This window comes from Melanostigma gelatinosum, assembly GCF_949748355.1.
Source record: "Melanostigma gelatinosum genome assembly, chromosome: 18".
NCBI classification, from domain to species: Eukaryota; Metazoa; Chordata; class Actinopteri; order Perciformes; family Zoarcidae; genus Melanostigma; species Melanostigma gelatinosum.
The window spans coordinates 3003020-3027879 of NC_136651.1; the positions used below are offsets into that span (position 1 = coordinate 3003020).

General features: G+C 45.0%; 1 protein-coding gene across 3 annotated transcripts; it reads right to left on the reverse strand.

Moving 5' to 3' along the window:
* Positions 1 to 1205: 1205 nt before the first annotated feature.
* On the reverse strand, positions 1206 to 20580 carry pik3r1 (phosphoinositide-3-kinase, regulatory subunit 1 (alpha)). Of its 3 annotated transcripts, none has more exons than XM_079288885.1 (15): positions 20361 to 20580; positions 18859 to 19480; positions 11715 to 11807; positions 11490 to 11564; positions 11132 to 11263; positions 10288 to 10489; positions 9864 to 9946; positions 5498 to 5699; positions 5231 to 5411; positions 5013 to 5138; positions 4783 to 4925; positions 4510 to 4686; positions 4327 to 4401; positions 4061 to 4231; positions 1206 to 3668 (listed from the first exon to the last, which is right to left on the reverse strand). In XM_079288885.1, exons 2-15 carry the CDS (start codon positions 19193 to 19195, stop codon positions 3479 to 3481), a joined length of 2187 nt encoding a protein of 728 aa, XP_079145011.1. In that variant the 5' UTR covers positions 19196 to 19480; positions 20361 to 20580; the 3' UTR covers positions 1206 to 3478. The 3 variants fall into 3 exon arrangements, with proteins under 3 accessions (XP_079145011.1, XP_079145010.1, XP_079145009.1); XM_079288884.1 differs by adding an exon at positions 19575 to 19625 and having other exon boundaries at positions 4783 to 5138; XM_079288883.1 differs by having other exon boundaries at positions 4783 to 5138.
* Positions 20581 to 24860: the final 4280 nt, after the last annotated feature.

Consider the following 24860-nt stretch of genomic DNA (forward strand, 5'->3'; position numbering starts at 1 on the left):
ATAGCATGTCGAAAAAAAAGTCATAGCATAGCATGTCGAAAAAAAAGTCATAGTATAGCATGTCGAAAAAAAAGTCATAGTATAGCATGTCGTAAAAAAGTCATAGTATAGCATGTCGTAAAAAAGTCATAGTATAGCATGTCGAAAAAAAAGTCATAGTATAGCATGTCGAAAAAAAAGTCATAGTATAGCATGTCGAAAAAAAAGTCATAGTATAGCATGTCGAAAAAAAAGTCATAGTATAGCATGTCGAAAAAAAAGTCATAGTATAGCATGTCGAAAAAAAAGTCATAGTATAGCATGTCGAAAAAAAAGTCATAGTATAGCATGTCGAAAAAAAAGTCATAGTATAGCATGTCGAAAAAAAAGTCATAGTATAGCATGTCGAAAAAAAAGTCATAGTATAGCATGTCGAAAAAAGTCATAGTATAGCATGTCATAAAAATTCGAAAAAAGTCATAGTATAGCATGTCGTAAAAAAGTCATAGTATAGCATGTCGAAAGAAAAGTCATAGTATAGCATGTCGAAATAAAAGTCATAGTATAGCATGTCGAAAAAAAAGTCATAGTATAGCATGTCGAAAAAAAAGTCATAGTATAGCATGTCGAAAAAAAAGTCATAGTATAGCATGTCGAAAAAAGTCATAGTATAGCATGTCATAAAAATTAGAAAAAAGTCATAGTATAGCATGTCTATGTCTACACAAGCAGCAGTATATTCCAGCAGTACATTTTTTGACTGTGTGCATTAAGCATCATGATGTGAACACAGAGTCCACCTCCTCTCGTCTCTTCATCCGGGATGAACGATGGAACCAAGTCTCTGTGAAGATGTGGGCTCAACAGTCATCCCCCCGCTGCGTTCATCCATTCTATTTTTGTGCAAGCGGGCATCAGACAGCCAGCAGTAGGCTTCTCCTCCCCGGGGCAGTTTGGTGGCATTTGGTGCAACAGGTCTGGCTGGTTGGGCGGCGATCTTCTCAAAGTCCGCTGCACTTAAGCCAATCATAAGCATTCTGTCATATGCCATTAGTGATAAACATAAGAAATACAACAAATAAAGCAATGGAGCCACCGGCTGCAGCATGTACATGCGCCACTGTTTTATAGCATGTCGAAAAAAGTCATAGTGTAATATGTTGAAGTCAGAGAGAACAGGAAACATTGTGAACATTTGCATTACTTCAATAAGACTTAAACGAGACCAGTTTCTTAAAAAGTGTTTTATTTCCTTTTTAACAAAGCCCAATACAGATTTGAAGCATAACTTGGGGAACACTGGTAAATCGCAATCTAATCATGTCGGACACCCACAACAAGATGAGCCTCAAAGAAAAGAACAGAAAGAAGACACCTAATCTAACCATACAACCCAGACCTGGGGCAAAGAAGATAATGGTGTTGTCCAAGTACTAGAAAAAAAGGAAAATATTTTTGACAATAAAAGAAACGTTGTTGGGGCGGTAAATCAAGTCTAGTAAAATAAATACACTAAACAAGAAAATGATCAAATGTTTCCACGCTGACACATTTCTTCATATCCAGTGATATCAAATGCATCATTTATTGTCTACATTTGTTGCGAGAGGAAGTTACACAAAGTCCGTTTCCTTTCACCACGAACAGAAGTTGCGCCGAAGATGGAGAGAATTAAGTCAAATTTGAAAAGAACTAATCGATATTACATTGAGGTTAATGTTTGTTTCTTTACAACTAATCTGTTACAAAGATATATTCAACAGTTTAACTCGACAGCTGTGCGGAGCACGGTTACATTTTAGTGTGGGAATAAAAATAGACCTAAATAATGTTTGAAATATATATTATTAGTGGCAGACGCTGTCATTTGAGTGACTGAAGTTTGTCACATCGGTTAGACTTAATAAGAATGAAACATTGGTAGTTCTGGTGGCTTCATTCTAAATATTTCACAGTGATTATTCCACTGGGTTTCACACACACGTACCGGTCACTTGGACTTTTAAGAGCCAGAATAAAGATGTGGGAAAGAAAGTTAAGTTGAGCTGTGGTTACATTTGTCTGTCAAGGATGCGACTGGCACACGTTGTCCTCGTTGAAATATGAAATTAAAGACTATCTGAAATGAGCCGATCCACCCATGTAAACACAGTGATTTTCTGATACAGAAAAATACTAAGTGGACAACGTATATCGATCTTTTTAATAACAATATCCATCAGTTGAAAACACCGGTCTGCTTTGATATATTCTCGTGTGGGAACATATATATTTTATAACAAAATAAATCTATACCTGTTTGCACTGTGACGGTTACACATGGGTTTGTACAATCGCATCATTCTCGGTCCTCCGAGTGCTGTCCGCGTCAACAAAGACCTGCCTGTAGCGCTGTAAGAAATAGTACTTGTGACTGAAGCGGCTCAAATACTAAAGGCTCTGCCTGAGAAGAAGAAGAAAAAAACTCTTTTCCATCTTTATACCAGTTGTTAAAGTAATCTATAATAAAGTGTATGTTGCTATTATTATTTTTTTTTTTTACTGTATCTTGGCATTTTGACACAAAATATCCTTCTTGGATATTTACACAGGAAAAGATACTTCTCAAGCAATAAAACAAGCTTATGTGGTGGGTTGCGACAGAATGAAACACAATTCTGAAGAAATAAATGGAGAAAGAATTGCATAGCAGATCAGAATATGACTAACCGGGAACTGATCCTTTTTGGTATGGTGCACATTTTCACATATGTACATGAAATAGTTTCACCCGCCCCACAGTAAGGATCAAGTCTGCGTCTGCACTATAATGCTCAACAGTATGAAGGCAGGATGCGGAAGTCTCGTCCCGCTCTGCTCTTCTCATAAGTCTTTTTCAACAAAAAAAAAAATTAAAACTTTGTTTAAAAAGTGCCATTTTGCTACATTTATCAGCTGATCCATGGTCTGCTACTGAACAGTTAACACAAGCAAATGTGTTACACAGCCTGCCCCGACATTTTACACATTTTCCTGATTCTATGAGTTTTGGTCACATGGACAATCTCTCTCACACACACACATGTACGCACACAATCAAACACACACAGATGGGAAGAAAACAGCGTTGTGGCCGGTGAGCACAGTTCCGTTAGAAGAGTTTTTCGGTTGCGATTAGACATTCCCGGCCATTAAAGCTTTGAAAATGAAACGAGCACCGTTAAGAAAAAGGCCTCAAATGTCCTCCACTGCGGCAGAGTTCAGCAGTTTCCGCTTGATTCTGTGCTCCAACAAAAAGCAAGAAGGAAATAAATCTACATTCAGACTCGCCTCGGGCTCCTGGTCGGGCAAAGTCACTGAAATGTTTCAGGCTTCATTGCGTCTTTTTCCTCCGATTTTCAAGTCTGAGTTCGGCAAACGGAGCCGTTTTCTTTTGTTATGAATCACGGAGTCCGAGGACGGGTATCTCCAACTCATCACGAGGCCTTTTCTTTGTGTCCATGTGGAAACATCCGGGTCCTCACCGTCTCTGCTGGGTGTACACCGGGTACGCTAGCGTCACATTCAGAGAGTCATTGTGCTGGACCAAAGACGTGTGCTGGTAGTGAAGGACGAGTTCTTTCAGCGAGCCGTACAGGTTGTACGGCTCGGCGAAGCCGAAACCCGAGGGGGTCTTATTGATGACGCAGTGCTTCACCTCACCTTCCACACTGCAAAGAGAGAGAGAGGAGAACGGTCACCATCGGGTCGGTGTCTGCAGGCAATATAAACGTTCTTTCCAACCGCTTGCTTCTTTATAGAAAACCACAAACCACACGCTATTCTAAAACAACATCAAGTCAGGTGCCCACATATAGAATAATGCAGACTCGGCTTGCTGTAATCATGCCTTCAGCTCACACTGGGCCATGAGAGATCACTCTCAATGCTTTGTGCAAAGATACATGCCAAAACATAGCTGAGGCTAGTGTGAGGCGACAGCAGTCTTAGTGAGACAACTAGATATCTTCAGTATAAAACTCCCTCCTTGCATAGGAACCGGAGGAACCAGACTTTTCTTTTGTGATTCTGTCCCGTTAACGGCTGTCTGGCGGATACGTACACAACGCTGCAGGCGTAGCATCCCGCTTTGCTGCTGTCTCGAACCAGGAATGTTCCGTCCCTCTTGCCCTGGAGGAGAGCCTCCGCCTGTAGTCGATTGATGTTGCCCAGTTTCCAGGCCCGCTCGTCGTGATGAGGAAGGTCTTCGTCATCGTCCACCATAGAATATTGACTGGGAAAAAAACAAGGTAACACACAAGATGTAAGTTTCGAGGGAAACGCCTTCTGCCGTCAGTTTATTTGCTTAAAACTTAAACGGATGCTCACTCTTCTGTGTTCTCGTTCTTGATTCCGAGCCACTCGTTGAGTTTCTTCTGTCTGACTCCCTTCTGGGTCAACCACCTGCAGGAGAGGAGAACGTTAGAAACCAGGGCACATCCCAATGTGATGCTCTCCAGAGGGAAGCATCACAGGCTTCAGGAGCAGCCACCGATGGAGCGCTGTACTCACATGAGGTACTGGTCTCTGGTCTTGCGGAGCTGGATGAGGTCTGGCTTGATGCTGTTCATCCTCTTGTCGATCTCTCTGTAGTCTGCCGCCTGTTTCTTCAGGTCTTCCTCCAGTCTGCGCTTGCTGTCTATGATTTCACTAATCCGGGACTTCAACTTCTCGTAGTTGCCCATAATCCTGAAAGCAACAATGACGTTTAATTCCAACACAATTCAACTTTCTATTTTCTGTTGACGGTGCTTTTCTTTCTCGTGAAGTGTGGCGTGTTCTTACCTCTGGATCTCCTTGTCGTTGCCTTCTCTCCTGAACTTCTCGATATACTCCTTGCTGTACCGCTCTTGTGTTTGGCATTGCTCCTCAAATATCTTGATGGTTTCATTGAAAGCCTCGATGGCCGTCCTCTTCATTTGGATTTCCTGGAAGCAGAGGCACAGCGTGAGTGTGTGTCGTACCAACATGGCGGTGAAGCTCTTGATCGTGGCCGGACTCCGGGTGCTACTCACTTGTGACGTTCTGGTGTGTTCCTCGTACAGACGGTCGTACTCTTTGTTCTTCTCCTGGTACTGCTGGTGGTACTCGCACAGCTTCCTCCCTACAGCTTCTATGTTGTCTTCTTTCACCACCTGATCCTAAGCAAACGGAACAAAACGTTGCAGTAACAATTGCTTGAACTTAAGCGTTGCACGAGTTGCTCGCTGAGACTTCTGAGCGGACGTCTTACCTGCTGGTGTTTGGAGACGGGATACAGCAGCTTGACGTCGAGCTTGGGGTTGTACTGAGCCAGAGACTCGTTGCGATAGTGGTTGATGAGCTCAACGACTGAGCTGAAAGTCAGCGGGTCTGAGAAGCCGTACTTCCCATCCCGATGGAATATTTTAATGAGCTTGTTGTTTCCCCCTTTCCTGTAGACGAAACCAAAGAAAAACCTGTGAAACTACATGCCGTGAGCAAACAGATGCTCGATAAGAGGAAGTGATTTCAAGCTCACCTCAGAGTCAGAGTGTAGTCTCCGTGCATCTTTGTGGAGGCGTCTCGCACCAGAAAGGTACCGTCCGCGGTGTCCCTCAGCTTCTCGTTGACCTCCTCCCTTGAGATGTCTCCCCAGTACCATTCGGCGTCTTGCAGCGCCATGTTGTTGTTCATACCGTTGTTAGTCACAGGTGTGGGCTTGGGTGGCTTTGGAGGTAGAGCTGCGAGGGGGAAAAAGAGGAAAGAACACAGAATGTAAATAAAAAGGGACTAAAACGTGCCCATGTTTACATTAAACGGCTTCTCAACGATCGGTTTTCTGGCGCTCGTTGCGACTCGTCAACGAGGCTCTGGAGCTGCAGTGAACACGTTCTTTAAAGCAGCAGAAAACACAACTGGAGATCCACTGCACACAAGCTCTGTGACTCTCTCCCCCCCCCCCCCCCCCCCCCCCATTGATTCAATAGGGACGAAAAATTGCCGCCCTCTCCAGCTGAGAGGCGGTAACAGCGAGGCGGTGGGAGGCGACATGAAGCATCAGTCATGAGAATGAATTTCATTCAGGAAAAGGAGATTTCCGTGTTGGCGGAATATATCGATTTTCATGCAGGAATAAATGAACGCCCACTATGAACACTGATCGTGACAAAGGGGATTAGAATGGATGAAACAATGCAACCGTGAAACCTAATGCAAATACCCAGCTTTAATCCTCGACAACCACATGCTGTTAGATAATTAACATTAACTGTGTGCTTACAATCACACCATCAGCTCTCCTTTCCCTCATGCAGCTTTAAGCAGCACCGAGTCAGATTTACATTGTGTGACGGGACATTTTAACGACTGCTGGTGATCGAAAATCAACGTCTTGAATCTGCAGTGGCCGATCACAAGCCGGTGGTTCCACCGTGACGCTAGCTAAGGTAGCGGGCGATTTTTAACCCACAGATCTGCACTACCTCCGTTCATTCCCTCTGCATCACCACCCTCACCGCTACAATGGACCTCGCAGGACTCACGAGACCGCAGGCAGCGTACTCGGCAGACGGCTCCCATCGCATGAAAATGCAAAGCTTTACAGTCTGTGCACAAATGCAGCGTGCCATCTCAACCACAGCCAGTCGTTTCCGCTGCACCTCTGCCTTCCAATCGCATTTCCTCTCCACATACGTGGACAATCCAGTCTCAACGGTAGCTCTGCAACAGTTCCACAGATGCATTTCTACAGATATACAGCTTGCAAATTTGATTGACTGCAAAATAAAAAGGTTCCTTTACGCCATTAAGTGCAGCCTGCTCAGTAACGTGTTACGTCACTTACCACAGCCAATCACACGGGGGTATGTCAACAACCACTCCTGCATCTTTCATTTCCTCAGAGTGATGAGGTCATTCTGAAAGCCTTTTACCTCCCCGCTTCAATTCTTTACACCGCAGCTTGACGGAAAAAACCCTCATTATTCTCTCTGCAGCACCCAACGGTACGTCCTAGCATGCATCCATCTTAAACAAGTCCGTCACCAACGGAGGCAAAAACAGACCTGCAGCCTGTTTCCATGCTTTTCCTCGGCCATCCTCTCCCTCTGTGTCGAGCACGGCTGCTCTCTCTCTCCCTCTCTCTCCCTCCCTCTCTCTCTCTCTCTCTCTCTCTCCCCTGCAGGTTGCTCAGCCCCTCCTCTCGGCGTGTGTCGTGCGGAGGTTTAGTCCGGCCCACTGCTGGCGCTCAGACAAAGCCAGCTCTGCTGCAGCAGCACGTACGCAGCTAAATTATAATGCTGGGCCGGTTAGCGGCACCCAGAACTCCAAAATACGCCCGTAATCCCACAGCGGGACACTCGGCATGACAGAGATAACGCTCTTGATTTCCTATGAAAATAGACCTGGTAAAAATCTTGGTAAAGTAGAAGGATTCAAGTGGAACACAGTGCTGCTAGGTTCAACCAAGGCCTCTACTTGCTTCATTTAAGAGGTAATAAAACTGAGCCGATTATGTACAAATCAGTGTATTTTAAAAAAAAGGTATGAATGTCAAAGCCTGTGATGTAAACGGCCCTTACTTTAAGAATTGTAAGGAAAATCCAGCATGTGAAAATGACTATCTGTAGGGTTTAAGTACTTGTTTGATTTTAAATAAACTCGCCCTCCTCCGCTGTGGACTCGCACATTCCTGTTGGAATGTTAAGTCCGAACTGAAACTCTTTACTGAAACTCTTAAAATGCATAAAACTTGCCTCCGAGCAAAGCAGCGTTTTATATGCAGTCTGTGAGAACAGAATAAACGGCATCAGCAGCAGCAGCCCGAGGCGAAACCGTTCACCGACGGCTCGGACTGGGGGCTCCGAGGAAACACAAAGCTAGTATTCTGGTTCTGGTCTTTCTGTAAAGCTGTGGCGTTTGTGTCTTATTCTTCAAAACGGGCCGTTTCTGCTGCAACATGAAGGCAGGAGCAGTAGAAACACACCGCTCCGCTTTCATAAGACAACTTTAAAAAGACAATTCAAAAAGATGCAGAACACCAAACTCACGTTGTAAGCTGTGCATGTTTTGTGGAATCAACAGTCTCTTCTTTGTAGCTTCTGTTTTATTCCAAAATTGTAAATTAAATCCAACAGAGTTGCTTTCAAGTCCTCCATTAAAGCTCCATTTCATAACTCTTATGAAAGGCAACAGCTTTATGCGCCTCTTGAAGGAATCCAGGTAATCCGCTCGGCGTGAGGCAGGTGCAACGTGCGACTGGTCGAGTGGACCGAGTGAGTTCCTGCTGCGAGTGAAGGGCTGAGTCTCTCTGTCCTCCTCTCTGAGGCCGCTCGCATGGAGGCAGAGAGTTAATGATTAGCTGTTGCTGCCCTGGTGTCAGTGCTGCCTGTTCTGAAAGCAGCCACTCGTACCAGCAGTGTGTGTGAGTGTCTCTCTCTCTCTCTCTCAGTCTCTTTTTGTTGGTTGGTCGGTCACTCCCTCCCTCCCTCCCTCCCTCTGTTTGTAAAGGAGGAGGCAGGGGGAGTTCAGTCTTATGATTAACTTGCTAAGTTTCAAATATTTGCTGAGCTGGGCACTTTGAGGCAGGGAGGACATGTGGAGATCCAGGCGCAGGGAGGACGGAGGGAGAGAGTGGGGGGGAGGACGGAGGGAGAGTGGGGGGGGGAGGACGGAGGGAGAGTGGGGGGGGAGGACGGAGGGAGAGTGGGGGGGGGAGGACGGAGGGGGGAGAGAGTGGGGGGGGAGGACGGAGGGAGAGTGGGGGGGGAGGACGGAGGGAGAGTGGGGGGGGGAGGACGGAGGGGGGAGAGAGTGGCCCTAGAAACTAGAAGCAGCCCTCATTTAACAAGAAGCGCTCTGTGGAGCAGGCCGACTTTCCAGCCAACCAAATCTAAGTGGGCCTTTTGTCGCTTACTTAAAATAGGCACGCAGTAACTGGGAGGAGGCACACACACACACACACACACACACACATACACGCGGGTCATTCACAGAAACGCATGTATAGAATGTATATGTGTATTTACAACGTAGGTTATTCTTCCTCTCTCGTCTTGTGACCCAGTTATCTGTAAAGACAGGTGACTGAAACCAGCTAGGCACACTTGAACTTTGTCTTATGTTTGACTGGGTCCTGTGTTGATACGTGTGTGTGTGTGTGTGTGTGTGTGTGTGTGTGTGTGTGTGTGTGTGTGTGTGTGTGTGTATAAAGAACTAAAAAAGTGTTTCACTGCCTGGCTGCCCTTCAATCCATCCATCCGAGTGCCAAAGTGCCCCCGCAGGTGCAAATTACTGACAGCTGAGAGTGGCCCATGCACTGCAACATTATAAATAGACCTAACAGGTAATAAAATGTTGAAACAGCCACAGCCAGTCCAGGGCCAGCCAGCGAGCGTGCTTTTAACTAGCACTGTAAAAACACAACTGTGCCACGCAGTGCTCTGCACTCACACAAACCACCAGCCGAGCTTCATCTCCGGCAGACCACCACTGCACCAGCCATGAGACCCGACTTTGTGCGGCTCCGAGTTTGACGTACTACACGGTAATAACATCACACGCGAAAAAAAAAATGTCCTGAAGAAGAAAACCAGAGTGTCTCTGAAGATCAACCTTCTGTTCTCACACCTACACCGCCATTTGTTCAACGGAAACTTACCAGCAACCGCCTCCAGCACGCTCAAAAAAAAAAAAAAAGTTGTACCCTGTATCCAATAAACTCTTATGGAAACTCTTTCATAAGCTCAGTTCAGACCTGAGGGCGTTCAGCTCTTGTTCTGCAGAACATACAACCATGCTCTGCACCAAACGCTACGTAATGCTCGTTCATTCTCAAATAAATAACATTCTATCAGAACAAGCCTTTAACACTTTGTGGATGATGGAAAGGGGAAGAGGTTAAATACCTGGAGCGGCCTGACTTTCACTCCATTCGCTCGTCACCAGAACCTCAATGATCTTGATGTGAGCATCCAAGCTGGGTTCACAACTGCGGGAGGGGTAGAAAAACAAATAAAAGTTACATAAAGTTTGCATTTTACAGCCCAGGTTAAAGTCTCTGCTGCTCCGGTTGCTCTGTGCCGGCTTCAATCTGATGGTAATTCAGGCTTAGCTACTTTAATTGCACAGCACAGCTGGTAAGTAGAAAAGCTCCAACCGATATAAATCGAGTGCAGCTAAAACCCACGAGTGCCTGACAGACTGCAGTGTGTACATGCGTCAGCCTAAATGCCGGTGCACGTTCGAGAGTCTCGGTGTTGCATGACTGAGCCTGCACACTTGTGCGTCTGCTGCCCGTCTCTGACGTGGTCCCTCAGACCCGACACCCACCTGGTGGCCTGCTGTCTGAAGAGCACGGGGCTGAAGATCTCGCCCAGGGCTCTGGCACTGAGCAGGTTCTTGGAGCCGTTTTGGCACACTCTGGAGAAATGCCTGAGCAGACAGTGGAGCGAGAGCCAGTATTGGGGAGGCAGGCTCGGGGTGCTGCCGATGCGACGCAGTAGCTTGGCACATTCCTCAGGATTCCCCACCTCTGTTGAATAAGACGAGAGAGGGTCAGCGACACAGATGTGAAAAGCTGCTCGTGTCAGAGTCGAAGAGGAGCGCGAAGTGAAAGGTGTTTCTTTAAAGAACGAAAAATGGAGAGACGGAAAAAAGCACGTCATGTGCAGTTGGGTTATGAAGCCGCAGAGAGATTGTGTGGTTGACAATGAGCGTAAGGTACACTGGCAGGTGATTGGCTGCTGAGAGATGCTGGAGATAAACTCTCAGGCTTGTTTTAGTTCCTATTAACCACAGATATCCTGTTTCTGGCCATGTGACAGCAAGAGAATGCAGCGCTTCAGAACAGCGTGTGCGGTGGCAGAAGTCTGAGTTTAGGTGCTTGCAAAAAAAAAAGGAAAAAAAAAAGAAGCAAGACAGACAGAAACTAAGTTAAGAGTGAGAAAAAACACGAATTATATATTTTATGGTTTTACACTTAAAAAAAAAAAAAAAGCAAATAAAGTTCAAATATAAAAGATTTCTTTGAGGGCCAAACGGTGCTGATGAGGTCGTGTGGTTTTGTATTCATAGCACTGAATGTTCATCTGCAGAGAGGTTGCATTACGTCAGCACTTCTGCTTCACAGTGAAGAAGCGATCAGTGCGTCTGTGCGCGGGTCGTCTGGTCTCACCTTTGGCAGTGTGGACCATCTGAGTAGATATTGCGGTGGGGATGACGGGCTGGGGGAGATCCTGCAGGTACCTGCGCAGACCATCACACAGGACGGGGAGTTCCACCTGATCCAGGTCCGGCGAGGGAGGGTCTGAAGCACAGAACAAAGAACCTTTGAAAACTCAAACTCTGCAAAACTACATCGTGCGTATTTGAGCCTTCAGAAAGCCTCGTACTTTCCTTTCTCTTTATCATACCGTCTATACACACACACGCTTCTTTTTCTATGAGACTTCCTCTTTCTGGCACCTGTCTCTCCCTCACTCAACGATCGGGAACATGCTGTTCTCACACAGAGCAAACAAAAACCTACTTACCACATTCAAAATACTGTCTGACTTCAAGTCCACCGCCTGCAGTAAATGTTCGATATAAAGTGGGGTTTTCCAGACCTGCAAATAATCACAGAGAACACAAATCATTATCCGTGTTCACTGAGACGACTTCTGTGCAACCGGTCGACAGAATGTGATAATAAAACACACAGTCAGCGTTAACAGCAGCTGCACGCCAAGCAGAGCGTTTCCTTGGCGGGGGCTCACCTTTGCTCTCGATAGCTTCCAGCAGGCTGGCCAGCATGGGTGGACTGGTCTCCGGGAGGGAAAACTGCTCCGTCAAGTCCAGCAGATAGAAGCCTGGAGGTAAGAACAACAGACCGTCAAACAAACTGACGCTTAAAAGGAGTACAAGGTGCTTTAGAAGCAAGTCCTTGTGGCTCAATGCTCGCATGTAATCGATGCCGTCAACCCCTCAAAACCTAAAGATACTCGTTAATTATGAGAGTATTAACAGTGGAGAAGTTTGAACTGTGCATGTTTGTTGATATTATGTAAAAATGATTGCCAGTAAGTACACAAAGGCTGAACAATGAGGTGATGTCTGTTACGCAATGGGCTGATGGGTACGATAAACTGAAATGAGGGTGTTGTCTACTTTCTATGTCTGTCTGATGGAAGTATGATGCTGCAACTTTGCAACTTATTCATTTTCTTGCCCTTCTTTGAGACAATAAAAAATAAAAACATTTGCTCACAAAGAAAATGGCAATAGGGAGATAATAATGTCTAAGAGAGTCTATCGGCTCGTCATTTGCGACACTTCTTTCTGGAGGCGAGTGGCGACGATGACCGGATGCATTTTGTTCAGTTTAGGTAAATTATAAGTCGTATCAGGAAATTCAGGGAACAGAATTAAAGCGGAGAAAACGAAAGGTACCGGTAAATGTGGCGCAAACACAAAGGAACCGGTCTGCTGGTCATCAGAAGTTGAGACGAATGTTTACGTAACCAATTTAATTGAATTCATCTGAACCAGCAAAATGACTTACAAGCTACAGCAGAGGACCGCCTTCAAACATAAAAAGTGAGTATTTACAACAGAGCGATTGAGGAACACGAGGCGCTGAAGTTGGGGTTTGGTGGAAATAAGCAAACACCCTGTGATACGAGGTAAGCCAGGTCTCAGTTTGTACTTCAGAACTTTGCACCCAGGTGTGGACATGAAAGCATGAAGGGCTTGGCAGGGATTTTATTTGGATTTGCAGAGGCGTATTTTGAAAGGGCACTTTACTGAAAGGCTCAACTGTTCCAACACAGACTCACAAACCATGAATGGAACCCTTTCTGGTGACCATATTTTTCTTCCTTTAGCCCTTAAACATTATTACGAATTTTTTGAATCGGGCATCTACTGGTGCCCATTGATGCGTGCGTGCTGCTCATTACCGAGGAACTAGCCTCTTCCACCACAGAGGGTTCAATCAAGCAAATAAAGAACCACTTCATCCAAATCCACATCCTCTTTGGCCAGCGCAGCGCGCAGGCTGGCATGTTGCGTGTGAAGAAAACTGGATTTACCAAAGTCCCTCTAACCACGGCACACACAAAACTCCATGTAGGACAACTGGTCATCTGGAAGACATTATTGGAACCGCAAAGCGGGAGGGGAGGGGGGGGGGGGGGGGTTCTCAGAAGCAGTGAACTCTGAGATGGAACACCAGAGTTTCCCTAAATAGAGATCAAGACACGCAGTGCTGCCATCGCACACCGTGGAAGCGTAACCTCTCTCTCAGACAAGATACCGAACACGGCTGCCATTCTACAGCCAACCTTTTTCTGAGAAACTCAATTTACAACCTGGATCTAAATTTACACCCCCCCCCCCCACACACACACACACACCTAGGTAAATTGATCAAGAGGCTTGTTTTATAAAAGATAACATTTCCAACAAACTCAAGTCTTCATAAGAGGTTTCAAATATGGCAATTTGTAAATACTGAACACATCTAGAAGGATTGAAGAGCACCACATTCAACAGCAGGTTTCCATCCACCATGCATGTCTCTAGATTCGTGCTAATCGCGCCAACAAGACGACCCTTCAAAGTGTTCCAACGTGTTTATCCGTCGCTGGCCTCTGAGCGACACGGGTCGGGCCTGAAGATAGAGTCGACGATGCGATGGAATCGTATGGAGTAGCAGACGAAAAATGGCAGAAATGTTACGAGCTATCGGTGATGACGTCTGAGACGCTTTGGCATGAACACCCCCACTGGCCAGAGCAAATAACCACGGAAACACGTCCAAAAATACACACAAATCATTTGGAAACATTTGCAAAGTTTATTTGAGCAACGACGGCAGTAGCTAGATAGCAGACTTTACCGCATAAACACACTAAAGTATGGTGCGCATACACGAGGGATGCACTTTCTGCAAGTACAATCAATGCCACGAACACACTAAAGTACCGTATTTGTCGTACTGCAGTGTTACTACAGTCACAACACAATGCACTTCTGTTGTCTTGCTTTGTTTAGAACAGCTGATCGTGAGACTTTTCTTCAACTGAAGGTGGTTTTTGTGGCAGTTTGGGAAAGGAGAGCGAGGAGACAGGGGCCCCTTGGACATGTCTCTACACGCCTGCGTTTCTTTGGCAGACCGTCTCATGATATCCCAAAAGGCCTCCGCCAGTCAGTAGTCAGTTAGTCAACCACAAGCTGAGGCAGTCGATGCAGCTGCCACTGGTGCTGCTGTGGTGTGTGTGTGTGTGTGTGGGGGGGGGTTACAATCTCCCGGGCTGCAACGGTATGTCTGAACCGAACAGACTGCAGACTGTGGGCAGGACAGGCGTGGGTCACCACCGACACACTAAACATAGCACACGCTCTGGACACATTTAGAGGGTCTACTCAAGTAACCAGCATTTTCAGGTTACACCATTTCTTCTCGTCTGAAAAAGGTCGCGCTGAGGCACGCCAGCGAGAACTAATGACCCGGGAAACGTACACCACAGCACACCATCGAGCAAGCAGTGCACTACAACACAAAGCCTTTCACGTGTTAGAATAGAAAAGTGGGTTCGTGTGTTCAGTGGAGTGTATGAAGAAGGGCGCCGCTGATGTAAATCTGACTTTCAGGGAATTTTCATGAACACATTTCCAACTGAGGCTTTAACAGGTTTACGCTATAATACCATAAGACAAAGTCTGACACAAGCTGTGAGCTGACGCATGTACAATAAAAAAAGAGCAGGCAATGTCTCCTCCTGCAGGGTGGACGATGCAGTGCATAAGCTGAGCAGCAGCCAATGAGGAGACTGTTGCTACAGCCTGACAATTAACCCTTGAAAGAGCAGAGCGTCGATGAACACCTGCACACGTAACCAGTTTCCTGACGTGCGATTAACTGTCAATTTGATTTATGACAGGCTACATAACAACACGTGCACTAAGCAACGACTACTTGCAGAGAGGACACATGCAATGCCTGGAATAGTGTCTGTAAGCCTGGATGCATTAGTGCATACTGAGAGACCTTACAGTTTTAATTGTTTATGTGGTGCAATGATTTACAACATTTCACAAAAGGTCAATGTCACATCAAACGTGGTTTTATTTACAAGTAGAGGATCCAATATTTCTGTTGTGAGAGGTCTATCATCACAAATAAACATATCAGTGAATCTGATGTGAGGGGTTCAAGATGTGTAAAATAAAAACTTTTTGATGTGAACGATACCTGTAAAATAATCTCTGTAGTCTGCTGAATGAAGGCAGAATCTGGTGTATGTGAGCATTTTCCAACTTGTTGATCGTGCACGTCTAGTGGCGCGTGGCAGAAGTGAGACGGCTGCTGTCGCTGCCCTTCTCCTTGGCACAGCAGTCTGTACAACAGCACACCTCCACAGCTCGAGGCTTACATACAGCCCTCCCCGTCAAATACGTGACATATTTAAAATACCCTTTTTCTGGTCGCCTCGACTTTGTGCTGCTCTCTTATCGCACCGCTTCACAGCCTCTCTGTCTGTGTGTGTGTGTGTGTGTCTCTCTCTCTTAATCCTGCTAGCAGAATGCTCCGACTCTAGTAAAGAAGATTTACCAATTTAGTCTCTGCACACATCACGTAATGAAACGCTCTTTCATGCACACGCGTCAAGGATTCATCCAATGGCGCAGTTTGGAGAGAATTACAATGTTGATGTTATTGCGCCGATCAACAGAAGATGAATATGCAACTATTGTTCGTCAATTTCAGATGTAAAAGTATTCCTTTGATGCAGCTTGTCAAAAGGTGAAGATTTGCCTTTTTTTTTTACGGTTTCATGTGACAGTTAACTAAATATCTTTGAGCTTTGGACTGCTGATCAGACAAAACAAGAAATTGAAAAGATAACCTTTTTCACACGCTTTTGAAGAGGACGAGTGTGTGTTGTCGTATCAGCTCTGGAAAGCTGCCAACGCTAAGCGACAACCACAGAAACTCATGTTCTAAAAGTGGGATCAAAAGGGATTACAAGAACACGACAGACGTTTTATGACCAAATCCTCTGTGAGACACGACCCGATGTCAAAAACATGTTTAAATCCTGCTCCAGTGTGACGGATTTGCCGCTGCTGCTCTCCTCGCCCCCGGCTAATGCTGGCAGCGTAACGAGCTAATGCTAAACAACGAGAATGTTCGACAAACCGTTATAACATACTAATAAATAAACCTAAATTAGCTTCATGCCAGCAGCATGTACGCCGAACACCGACAGCAGCAACCGCTGGGCTCCTATTCAGTGTGCAAACCTTTTATTGTGCACATGCATTGTGCACAGAGTTACTGCAATCAGCATTTAGCACAATACCGATTCACCACAAAGCTACAGATCAGTCTACCGTGCAGTCTGCGCGCAGCCGGCCACCAAAGAAGCGCCAACACATTCCTGCCTTCAGCCTCGCGGAGACAACATCGGCGGCAATAAAAGAAAATCATAAACAGCGTTCGTGCTTCTACTGACTTGGATGGATTAAGCGATACGAGACTGTCCTACCTGGAAAATAAAGTTTGTATGCGTCGTAGTAAGTAGGCGTGTCGCGGTTCTCCAAATCCACGATTCGATTCTCGATTCCAACATTTTTTCCCGCGGCCATTTTTAGACTGCGACATAGCCACACGGTCAACATTTTGTCAGTTTGACGATAATGGAATTTGCTTCTGAAATGTACTACAGTTGTATTCAACAGAGAGCTTTAAATGTGTTTTTTGTTGGTAATGTACTCGAATGATACATGAAGACCCGATAAGCCTCAGACGAGGATGAAGTCTCACGGCACCAAATACTTTCCTTAACAAGACCGAGCATGTGCGGCTGAACCGTGTGAGAGCACGTAGAGCGACGATCAGTTATTCACACCTTCATCTCCAACATGTGGAAGAATGTTGGCGATGAAGACTGGCTGTTAGATAATTATAGACAGAACATTTAACCACGTTGGAGACGTCTAAATATCCGACACGGTCACTGACCTTCACCATGACGATTGAGAAAAGAATCACCTTCCATCTTTGTTACTTTGATAAAACAAACATCCGCTTTAACATAAAGAATTCTGGATTTCTGTCTGCAATCAAATAAGAATATCGGGGCTTCGTTCTACGGGTTTGAATCTCAGAGTTTCTTTCTCTTGGCGGGCCCCAACACATGTACCGGTATATCTTCTCACCGGAGAGGCCCAGAAAAGGAGCAACACTTTAATGTTTAAAAAGAGAAGAGAGAGAAGGCTGAGAGCTGGAACAGTTTCCCAGCCCGGTCCTCTCTCTCTCCACATCTGCTGCACTCATGTAAACCCCTGTGGCTCAGAGAGGAGAGGCCCCTCCATTCTCCACCTCTTTCCCCCCCCGACCACAGTTGACTGTAGGAGCTATCAAAACATTTAAAAAAGGAGGAGGGGAGGTGGAAGAAGAAAAAAAAGGAGTAGGAGGAAGGGAGTGAGTGAGATCCCTTGGTAGTGGGCAATAAATCTCTCTCTCTCTCTCTCTCTCTCTCTCAGAGACTTTTCTTCTCTCGGTGCTATATTCACACTCGCTCCAGGCTCAGCGCTGCCACTCAACCACAACACAGCCATTCGACACATGCCCCCTTCGTACAGCTCCTCGCTCGCCCTGCAAAACCACGGCGAAGAATTTCACAATCGCACCACAAAAGGGCAGAAACTAGAAACCTGGCAGCTACAGCTGCTCTTTAGGTGAGCAGGAAAGCCTTAAGCGCACATCGGTGCACGCCACAGCGTCTTTAAAAAGATCAGTTTTAATTGCAGTTGGTAGTTGTGGCTCGAGCAGTTAAATTGATCCAGAAAAAAAAGGGAATTTTCATACGCAGCCATCTTGAAATTTGCAGAACTTCAACAAACTATGCTAAAAAACAGACTACAAACTACAAACTAACTACAGCAAGGCACTGCTTTCGTTGTTTCCAGATGCCACGTAAACACTTTTAGCAAATGATCTGACTCGCAAAGGAACGGTCTGACTTACGACTTGTTTGCCTTCTCACACAAAGGAAACTAAACATCATCATGAAAATTAAACAACAAAATAAGAGCCTGAGGGTTTTGCTGACCAGCGAAGAAACTGAAACGTGTAAACAAGACATGTTTGAGGATGCGGGGTCGTACTTTATTCCAGTTTTGATGGAGCTGTCCCAACTGTTCCCCAAAGGCTCTCGGAGCACTTTGCCTTAATCACCAGTATGTCGTGATCTAATCATCTTTCTCAACACTGGCGAAGGAAACGCATTCCCTGAAGATGTGCCTTTGTGGAGCACCACAGATGATATCCACTGGTAGCATAGGGCCGGCCCCGATACGCTCTGGTGTACTATAGCCTGGACAAACGCCAGCATTGTCCTCGGGGGACCGAGTTGGTTCACATCCAGTGCAGCTGTACAGCTCGGGGCAGAGGCACTTGTTGTCAGAGACTGCAACTGTTCTGCAAAATCAGCATTTTTCTCACACCGAATCCAAATGTGTGAGTTGTTTGTGTTTCTCATTCAACAACCGTTGCAAGAAGAAAAGTTATTTAACCGTTAGGAAATATAGATTTCACATCCTGTAGTCTTCACCGGCGCCATAGAAGAACAATTAGGATTTTGTAACAATGTGTAAACGTGTTAAGCGATACAGCTTTCATTGAGGAAGTCTTATGTCTGCATCCAAAACACAACATTTACTTTTGGATGTAGTTTACAGACAATGAGTGTCGTATGCCACCACCATGCATGTTTCAAAGTATACTGGAGTGTTTGGAGTGTTCATTTTAAAAGCCAAACTATTAATCCAGAAAATAATTGTCAGGTTGTTCGATATTTTTGGTCGCAGGCCTACTTGTTACAGAGTTCTGCCGAGTGGTGTGAAACTCACCTTGCTCCGAGTCCGAGTCGTTCTCCCCCCTGGAGCCACCTGGAGCTACAGGTAAGGGTCTGAGGGGCCTTGGCTTGGGCGTGGGGGGGGACATCCTCTTCTTTCCAATGAACTCAACGTACGTCCCGGGGAAGTCGCCTTTCTCCTGAGTGGTTTCATTGAAGCCCGGTAGCCAGCCGATCTCATCTGGCCTCTGTTCCAGCCCATCGGTGTACCCGAGAGCCACCAGCGCTCCTTTGCTCACCAACAGTATGTCCCCCACATGCAGGTTGATGTCCTCCTCCCTCTCCTTCTTGTAGTCATACAGCGCTCTGTACTGATATCCTTCAGCGCTCATGTTGATCACTTTGTGCTCTTTCGAAGATTCAATAAGCAAAGTAACTTTTCAGGGTTCTCTGACTACGTTTTGAGTCCAGCTACACATTTGCAAGTTCAAATGCACTTGTATACTTCCAAGAATACCTGCTGCAGCTCTTAGAGAGACCACACCATCTAGCTCGTCTTCATTCTTTCACAGTTCCTGTCTCTTGTGGATGATTTGCGGTTCTCTCGGTGCGTTGCCTCAGTGTGTACCCATCAGAAGATGGCCTGCAGCTCGCAGTCTTGAGAACACTATCCAGACCTGTAAGATGAGAGCAGAGGCCATCAGAAACACATCGCACGGGACAATTACAGCTTAACGCACACTCAATGCTGGGATGCACACCAACACGTACCCAGAATTAAGACGGCGATTGTTCTGCTGAAGAGCCGATGTGGATGTTATGCTGTACGGGCAGAATAAGAATACGCAGCCTACTTAATACTTGGCATGACTCAGTTATTTACTGCATATATATATATATATATATCTTAAGTTTTAAGTTGACCAACGCATACATCTTTTCAACTCTACTATGCCACATTCTTTAGAGAAGGATGCATTTGCAATGTGTTTAATGAAATGTACCGTTAACCCTTTCATTCATTATTAATTAGTTTATGGTCCCATTGCACTACTATGGTGAAAATGTTAACCTGTGTACAAAACGACTATTGATGCAAACTCAATGAGTGATCAGCTCTTTTCTTAACAGCACATTTAAGCGTTTGTGGCACACAGTGCTAACATTAGCATTAGCATTAACAGCCGCAGCTTTCATGGACTACGGTAACTGTTCTATAACTACATGGAAACCTCTTCGGGAAGTCTTGCAAAACGTGTTGCAAGAAACTTTGCGGATTTATAAAGTTATTTTATGCACGTTTTGAATAGAGTCCAACGCAGTGACGCCACTGAACCAATGTGGAGGACGCAGGGAGGAGGACATGGCTGATAACTTACCACAGGAGGAGGAAAAAAGAAACGAAAAGCTAGAAGTTAACTTAAGTTTAAGTACCTTCAAGGGGGAAAAAATGCGGAGACCTAACACGAAGTGCAGAGTCTTACATTAGCACGTTTAACATCCACATTTGCGAGCTTAGTCAGCGAGTTTAGAGTCAGTAAGCCTGACGTTACATACCGAGTGCGTATGGATCCACAGGGCGAATCCAACGAGTCCTCTTTAACGCTTCCACTCCGTTCAACTTCAGAGTTTTGCGGGTACTTTCAAATAAAACAAAACCCTAAACATGTCCTCTACAGGACCGGTGAAAGAAAAAAACATCCACTTGCGTTTGAAACTCGGGTTTAACGTGCAGAACGAACAGTTTTAACCCACTCAGCCTGTCGACATAACGGCACGGTTTCCTCGTCCCGAGAGAAAATGCTCCTCTACTCTGAAAGGCGCCTGTGCGGCCCACAAGGGGGCGAGGCAAAGGCGAGGACGCTCATTGGCCCCGTGGCGCTGTCAATCATTGACGTCACTCGAGCAGACCAATCAGATTCTCACTAGTGGCGTTCACTCCCCCACGCCCGTGTACTCTTGCACGCAACATGAAACACCGAACAAAATTACATAACTCCGCACGTAATGTAAACCGAAGTCCTTCTGGTTGATGTTGGCCGCACAGGGAGGGTTATTTTCACAATGTAAAGATATCACTTTACACTACAGGCAACCCGAGACAAGCAGAGGATATCTGAAGAACAAACACTGTTGTAGAATAGCTCCATGTCTTTGTTTTCTAATTCAACACTTAAAACAATACGTGGTGTGTTAAGTTACGTGAGAAATAACTTGATATCCACAACAGAACACAGCAGGAAGTGAAACTTAAAAAAAGGAGTTTTCTGTAACAGCCAGGAAAGCACAAAACCATGTTTCAGGTTATTTCTTCAGCACATAGTTTTCAGTTTGTTGGTTGCTTTTTATAAATCATTACATGTTCTCAGTGTGGAAGGTCCCAACATCTCACAGAGTCACCATCTGAGGCGCATGACTGTGAATGTGGGTGGCCTAATTATGGTCGGGAAAAGAGGCCTGGCTGCTGGCAGAAATCCCCTATCGAGTGTAAACCCTCCACCGTCTCGTGCTAAAAGAGGCTGTAAGCAGCTTTGCACAAGGGTAGGCCGGTCTGAGTGTCAGTCAGATAGACATCAGTGCCCAACGCCATCCAGAAAAGAGGAAGCGGTCTGGAAAACAGGACAATATGTGTTGTGAAATCAACAGCAACCAGGAACTTCCAACTGTGCTGTGGGGCAACTTACATTTAATGCCCTTTTGATGTCTTTCTTTGAGTCACCATTTGCCTTTTTCCCCCCAAAAGAACTCCACAAGACAAGCTTAATATTACTACAGTAGATCATTTAAATTGATATCTGAACCACCAGGCCATATACCGCCATATTCACTGCCTGGCTGCCCTTCAATCCAGTGGACTGGACTTTGTTCCTATTTTCTAGCTGACACTTCAGGGTGAGACATGAAACAAACGTACATCAAACTTCCCGTGTCAGATGTTGTACAAACAAGCAAGTTGTGTTTGTGAGTTTAAAAAAATATGGTTATTCTTTAATCAGAAAGTGACTGAAAGTCAAAAATCTTTAACAAGTGCAAGTATAAATGTAGCACCTGTGTTTTGGTGAAGTCCTGATCGAAACCGACAGTTTAAAATATGACATTTACATTCATTTCTGAATGATTTCTTAATATTTTCATGAATGTTTGTTCTCATCATTAGTGATTTGTCTTTATGCTGCACGTCCAGTACATATCAAACATGACCCCTTCTGTATGTTCTATTCTTACTCAGAAAGCCTTTGAATATTTCATGCAAAGCTAAGAAGCTTTCCACACAAAGTAAGCCGCTGCCCGTCCCGGTGCTCTTTCACTGCACGGAACACTGCAGAAAGTCTCACGAGATCTTCACGTACGTCTCAGCACAACATTGCAAGTTCTTCAAATTATGATCATTTGTAACATGCTAGCAAAAAGCGTAAAATCTGAATGTGTCAAATTGCTTCAGCTTTGGGGAGTAGAGGGTTGTGTCTGCTCTCAAAGCTCCAGGTACATGCAGAGGAATCATGTTACAGCAGCGGGACCTACTCCTTAAAGAACTCATTCTGTGTGGATTGGGCCTCTTAACCATTCATCTATGCAGTGTTTTAAGGCTTTAAATAACTTTAGTGTGTAGAGCTCTCAGGCTCCCCCCCGTCTCTTTTCACTGATTCTTTTACTTTTGTGAGCAAGCTGAGAATTCTCACATGCGTAGCCTCATAATGCTCACTAACATAAGATGAACTTGTGAAACGCTTCACCCACCCACCGACACTTCCTCCTTCTGCTTTGGTTCCCCATCACCACGGCCACCTTTCCGCTGTGTTGGCACATTTGCCCGTTCATAGTTTCACCATGCTTTTATCTTAACGTGCCCATAATACCAGCAGAGCAATGTGACAGAAATCCTCAAAACAATCTTGGAATTAACATAAAGACAGACTTCTGCATCGCATCTCAACCAAGTGGATGGAAACATGTATAATACATGAACAATTTCATATTTAGCACAGCATATGTTTCATCAGCATGCATTAAATATGTACTATTGACATGTTTCGCTACATGTTTCATGAAATCACCACAACGTTGACATTATTGTATATTCTATAAACATCAAACATATGCCAGAAGAAGAGTCATTTTATAGTTCTAGATATGATACCCTAAAATGATTCCAACTTAGGAAGTGATTGTTTCTATCGCTCTGCGGTTTCCACTCCTCCTGACTCACAAAGAGGAATTCACATTGTCGGGGACTCGATCTTCATCAGTGCAACATTTCTCTCCACTTGATGACTTTCTGCCGCTAATTCCACATCCTGCGATTCAAAGCATCCTCTGCAGATTCTATTACACAGGGCACAGACCGGCTTGTGTGCTTGTGAGCAACAACATTCCTCTGGTAGGACAGAACACTCTCTACTCAACCATCAACTCACACAGCGGCCTTCTTCTCTGCACGAGTCCATAAATCATTCATTTTCAATATTAGCCACAGTCCAAGTGTTCTTCTGGCCTACGAGTCCAGACGTGCTTTTAAAGAACGTACGGACGGATGGTATAGTCGGGGTTTTGACTACAACAGGAGCTGCATGTGCGATTGTGTCTTTGTATTTGTTTTATTGTTAGTTTATTATCAACAGGCACATCTGTATATCCTCATTTTAAGTCTTAAACCTGCAATCAAACAAAATTGACAACCAGCTTTTTGCTGCGTCCGCTAGAAATGCTGAGGAGGAACCAAGACGGTGAGAAAAAGATGTTTAAAGAATGCAAGTTTGCATTGAGTCTCGTTAGAGATCCACATGTTTCTACTGATACTCATGAGCACATTTTGAAGATGAGAATGTGCTGACAACTCTTTCACAACACAGTGAGTCAAATATGGACACAGGATATCAATGCAGAGTTGAGTCTGCATGATTTTCATTGCAAAACTTCCACTTCTTGTATCTTTGAAGCATAAAGCTGGTGGGCCCTTTTCTGCACGTGTGTGTGTGTGTGTGTGTGTGCGTGTGTGTGTGTGTGTGTAGATGTGAGCAGGTTGTATGCGTGGCTACGTGTACTTTTGCTCCCATCACAATATCTGTATGCAGTGAAAGTAATAGAACACTTAGATGTACGGCGACAGTAAGTCAAATACCGTGAGAGAAGGTTGACACACTGCAGTCGCGTGTTATAGTGCAGAGCATACTTTAACGTCGCCAAACTTAAAACGATGGCGCGTCATTTGTGAAATATGCTTATTTTTGATAATTGATGTTTTTTTGCACTTTAAATAATTGCAAAGTGCTGATCTTATCTTATCTAATCATCGGAAAGAACAAAAAGGAACATAACTATTCCTTCAATACACAGAGAAATGAAATATTGAAAGAGAATTTACACAAACTAAGCTGCCATCAACTTTTAAAAGAGGAGTGAGGAAGAAAAGAGCAGATTTGTCTGAGCACTGATCCAGTAACTTCTGCCTTGTATGAACAAGACGTCTTGGAACAAAGCAGTGCGATGTGATTAATGAGTAACGTTGGCCAGCTGTTGTGGAGACTTCTGGGAAATCAGTGACACAGAGAGAAACCTGGACATCTGAAGCGAACGTTTGGAACATTCTCTTCCACCTCTTTTATCTTATTCTGTCGTCCTCTCTTATTTGTCTTACGAAACCTTTGCAGCAGGGCAGCCTTGTGTTTAGATCCGTTCCTCTTCAACCAAAAGATCTCTTTATTGGTCCGTCATTTAACAGATCCATGTCGCTGATCATCTTTTCTGTGCAGATATATTCTTCTAGTACTTTCCATATATTGACACCTTTAAAACCTCAAGACTTCCTATTGCAGTTCCACTCCACTCACACAGTACACACACACACACACACACACACACACACTTCCTCTCTCAGTTCTTGCCTCTCCCCCTCCCTTGTTAACCCTTGTCTGGCTGGAGCACTGTTGAGTCCACGTCTCCCCCATCCTGACACTTACAGCCTGCTGTTGAAGCGAGAGGCGGAAACATGTCACACGAAGCAAAAGAGGCCAAAAAAGAAACAGGAAATAAAATGGGCCACATCATGTGGAGGTACAG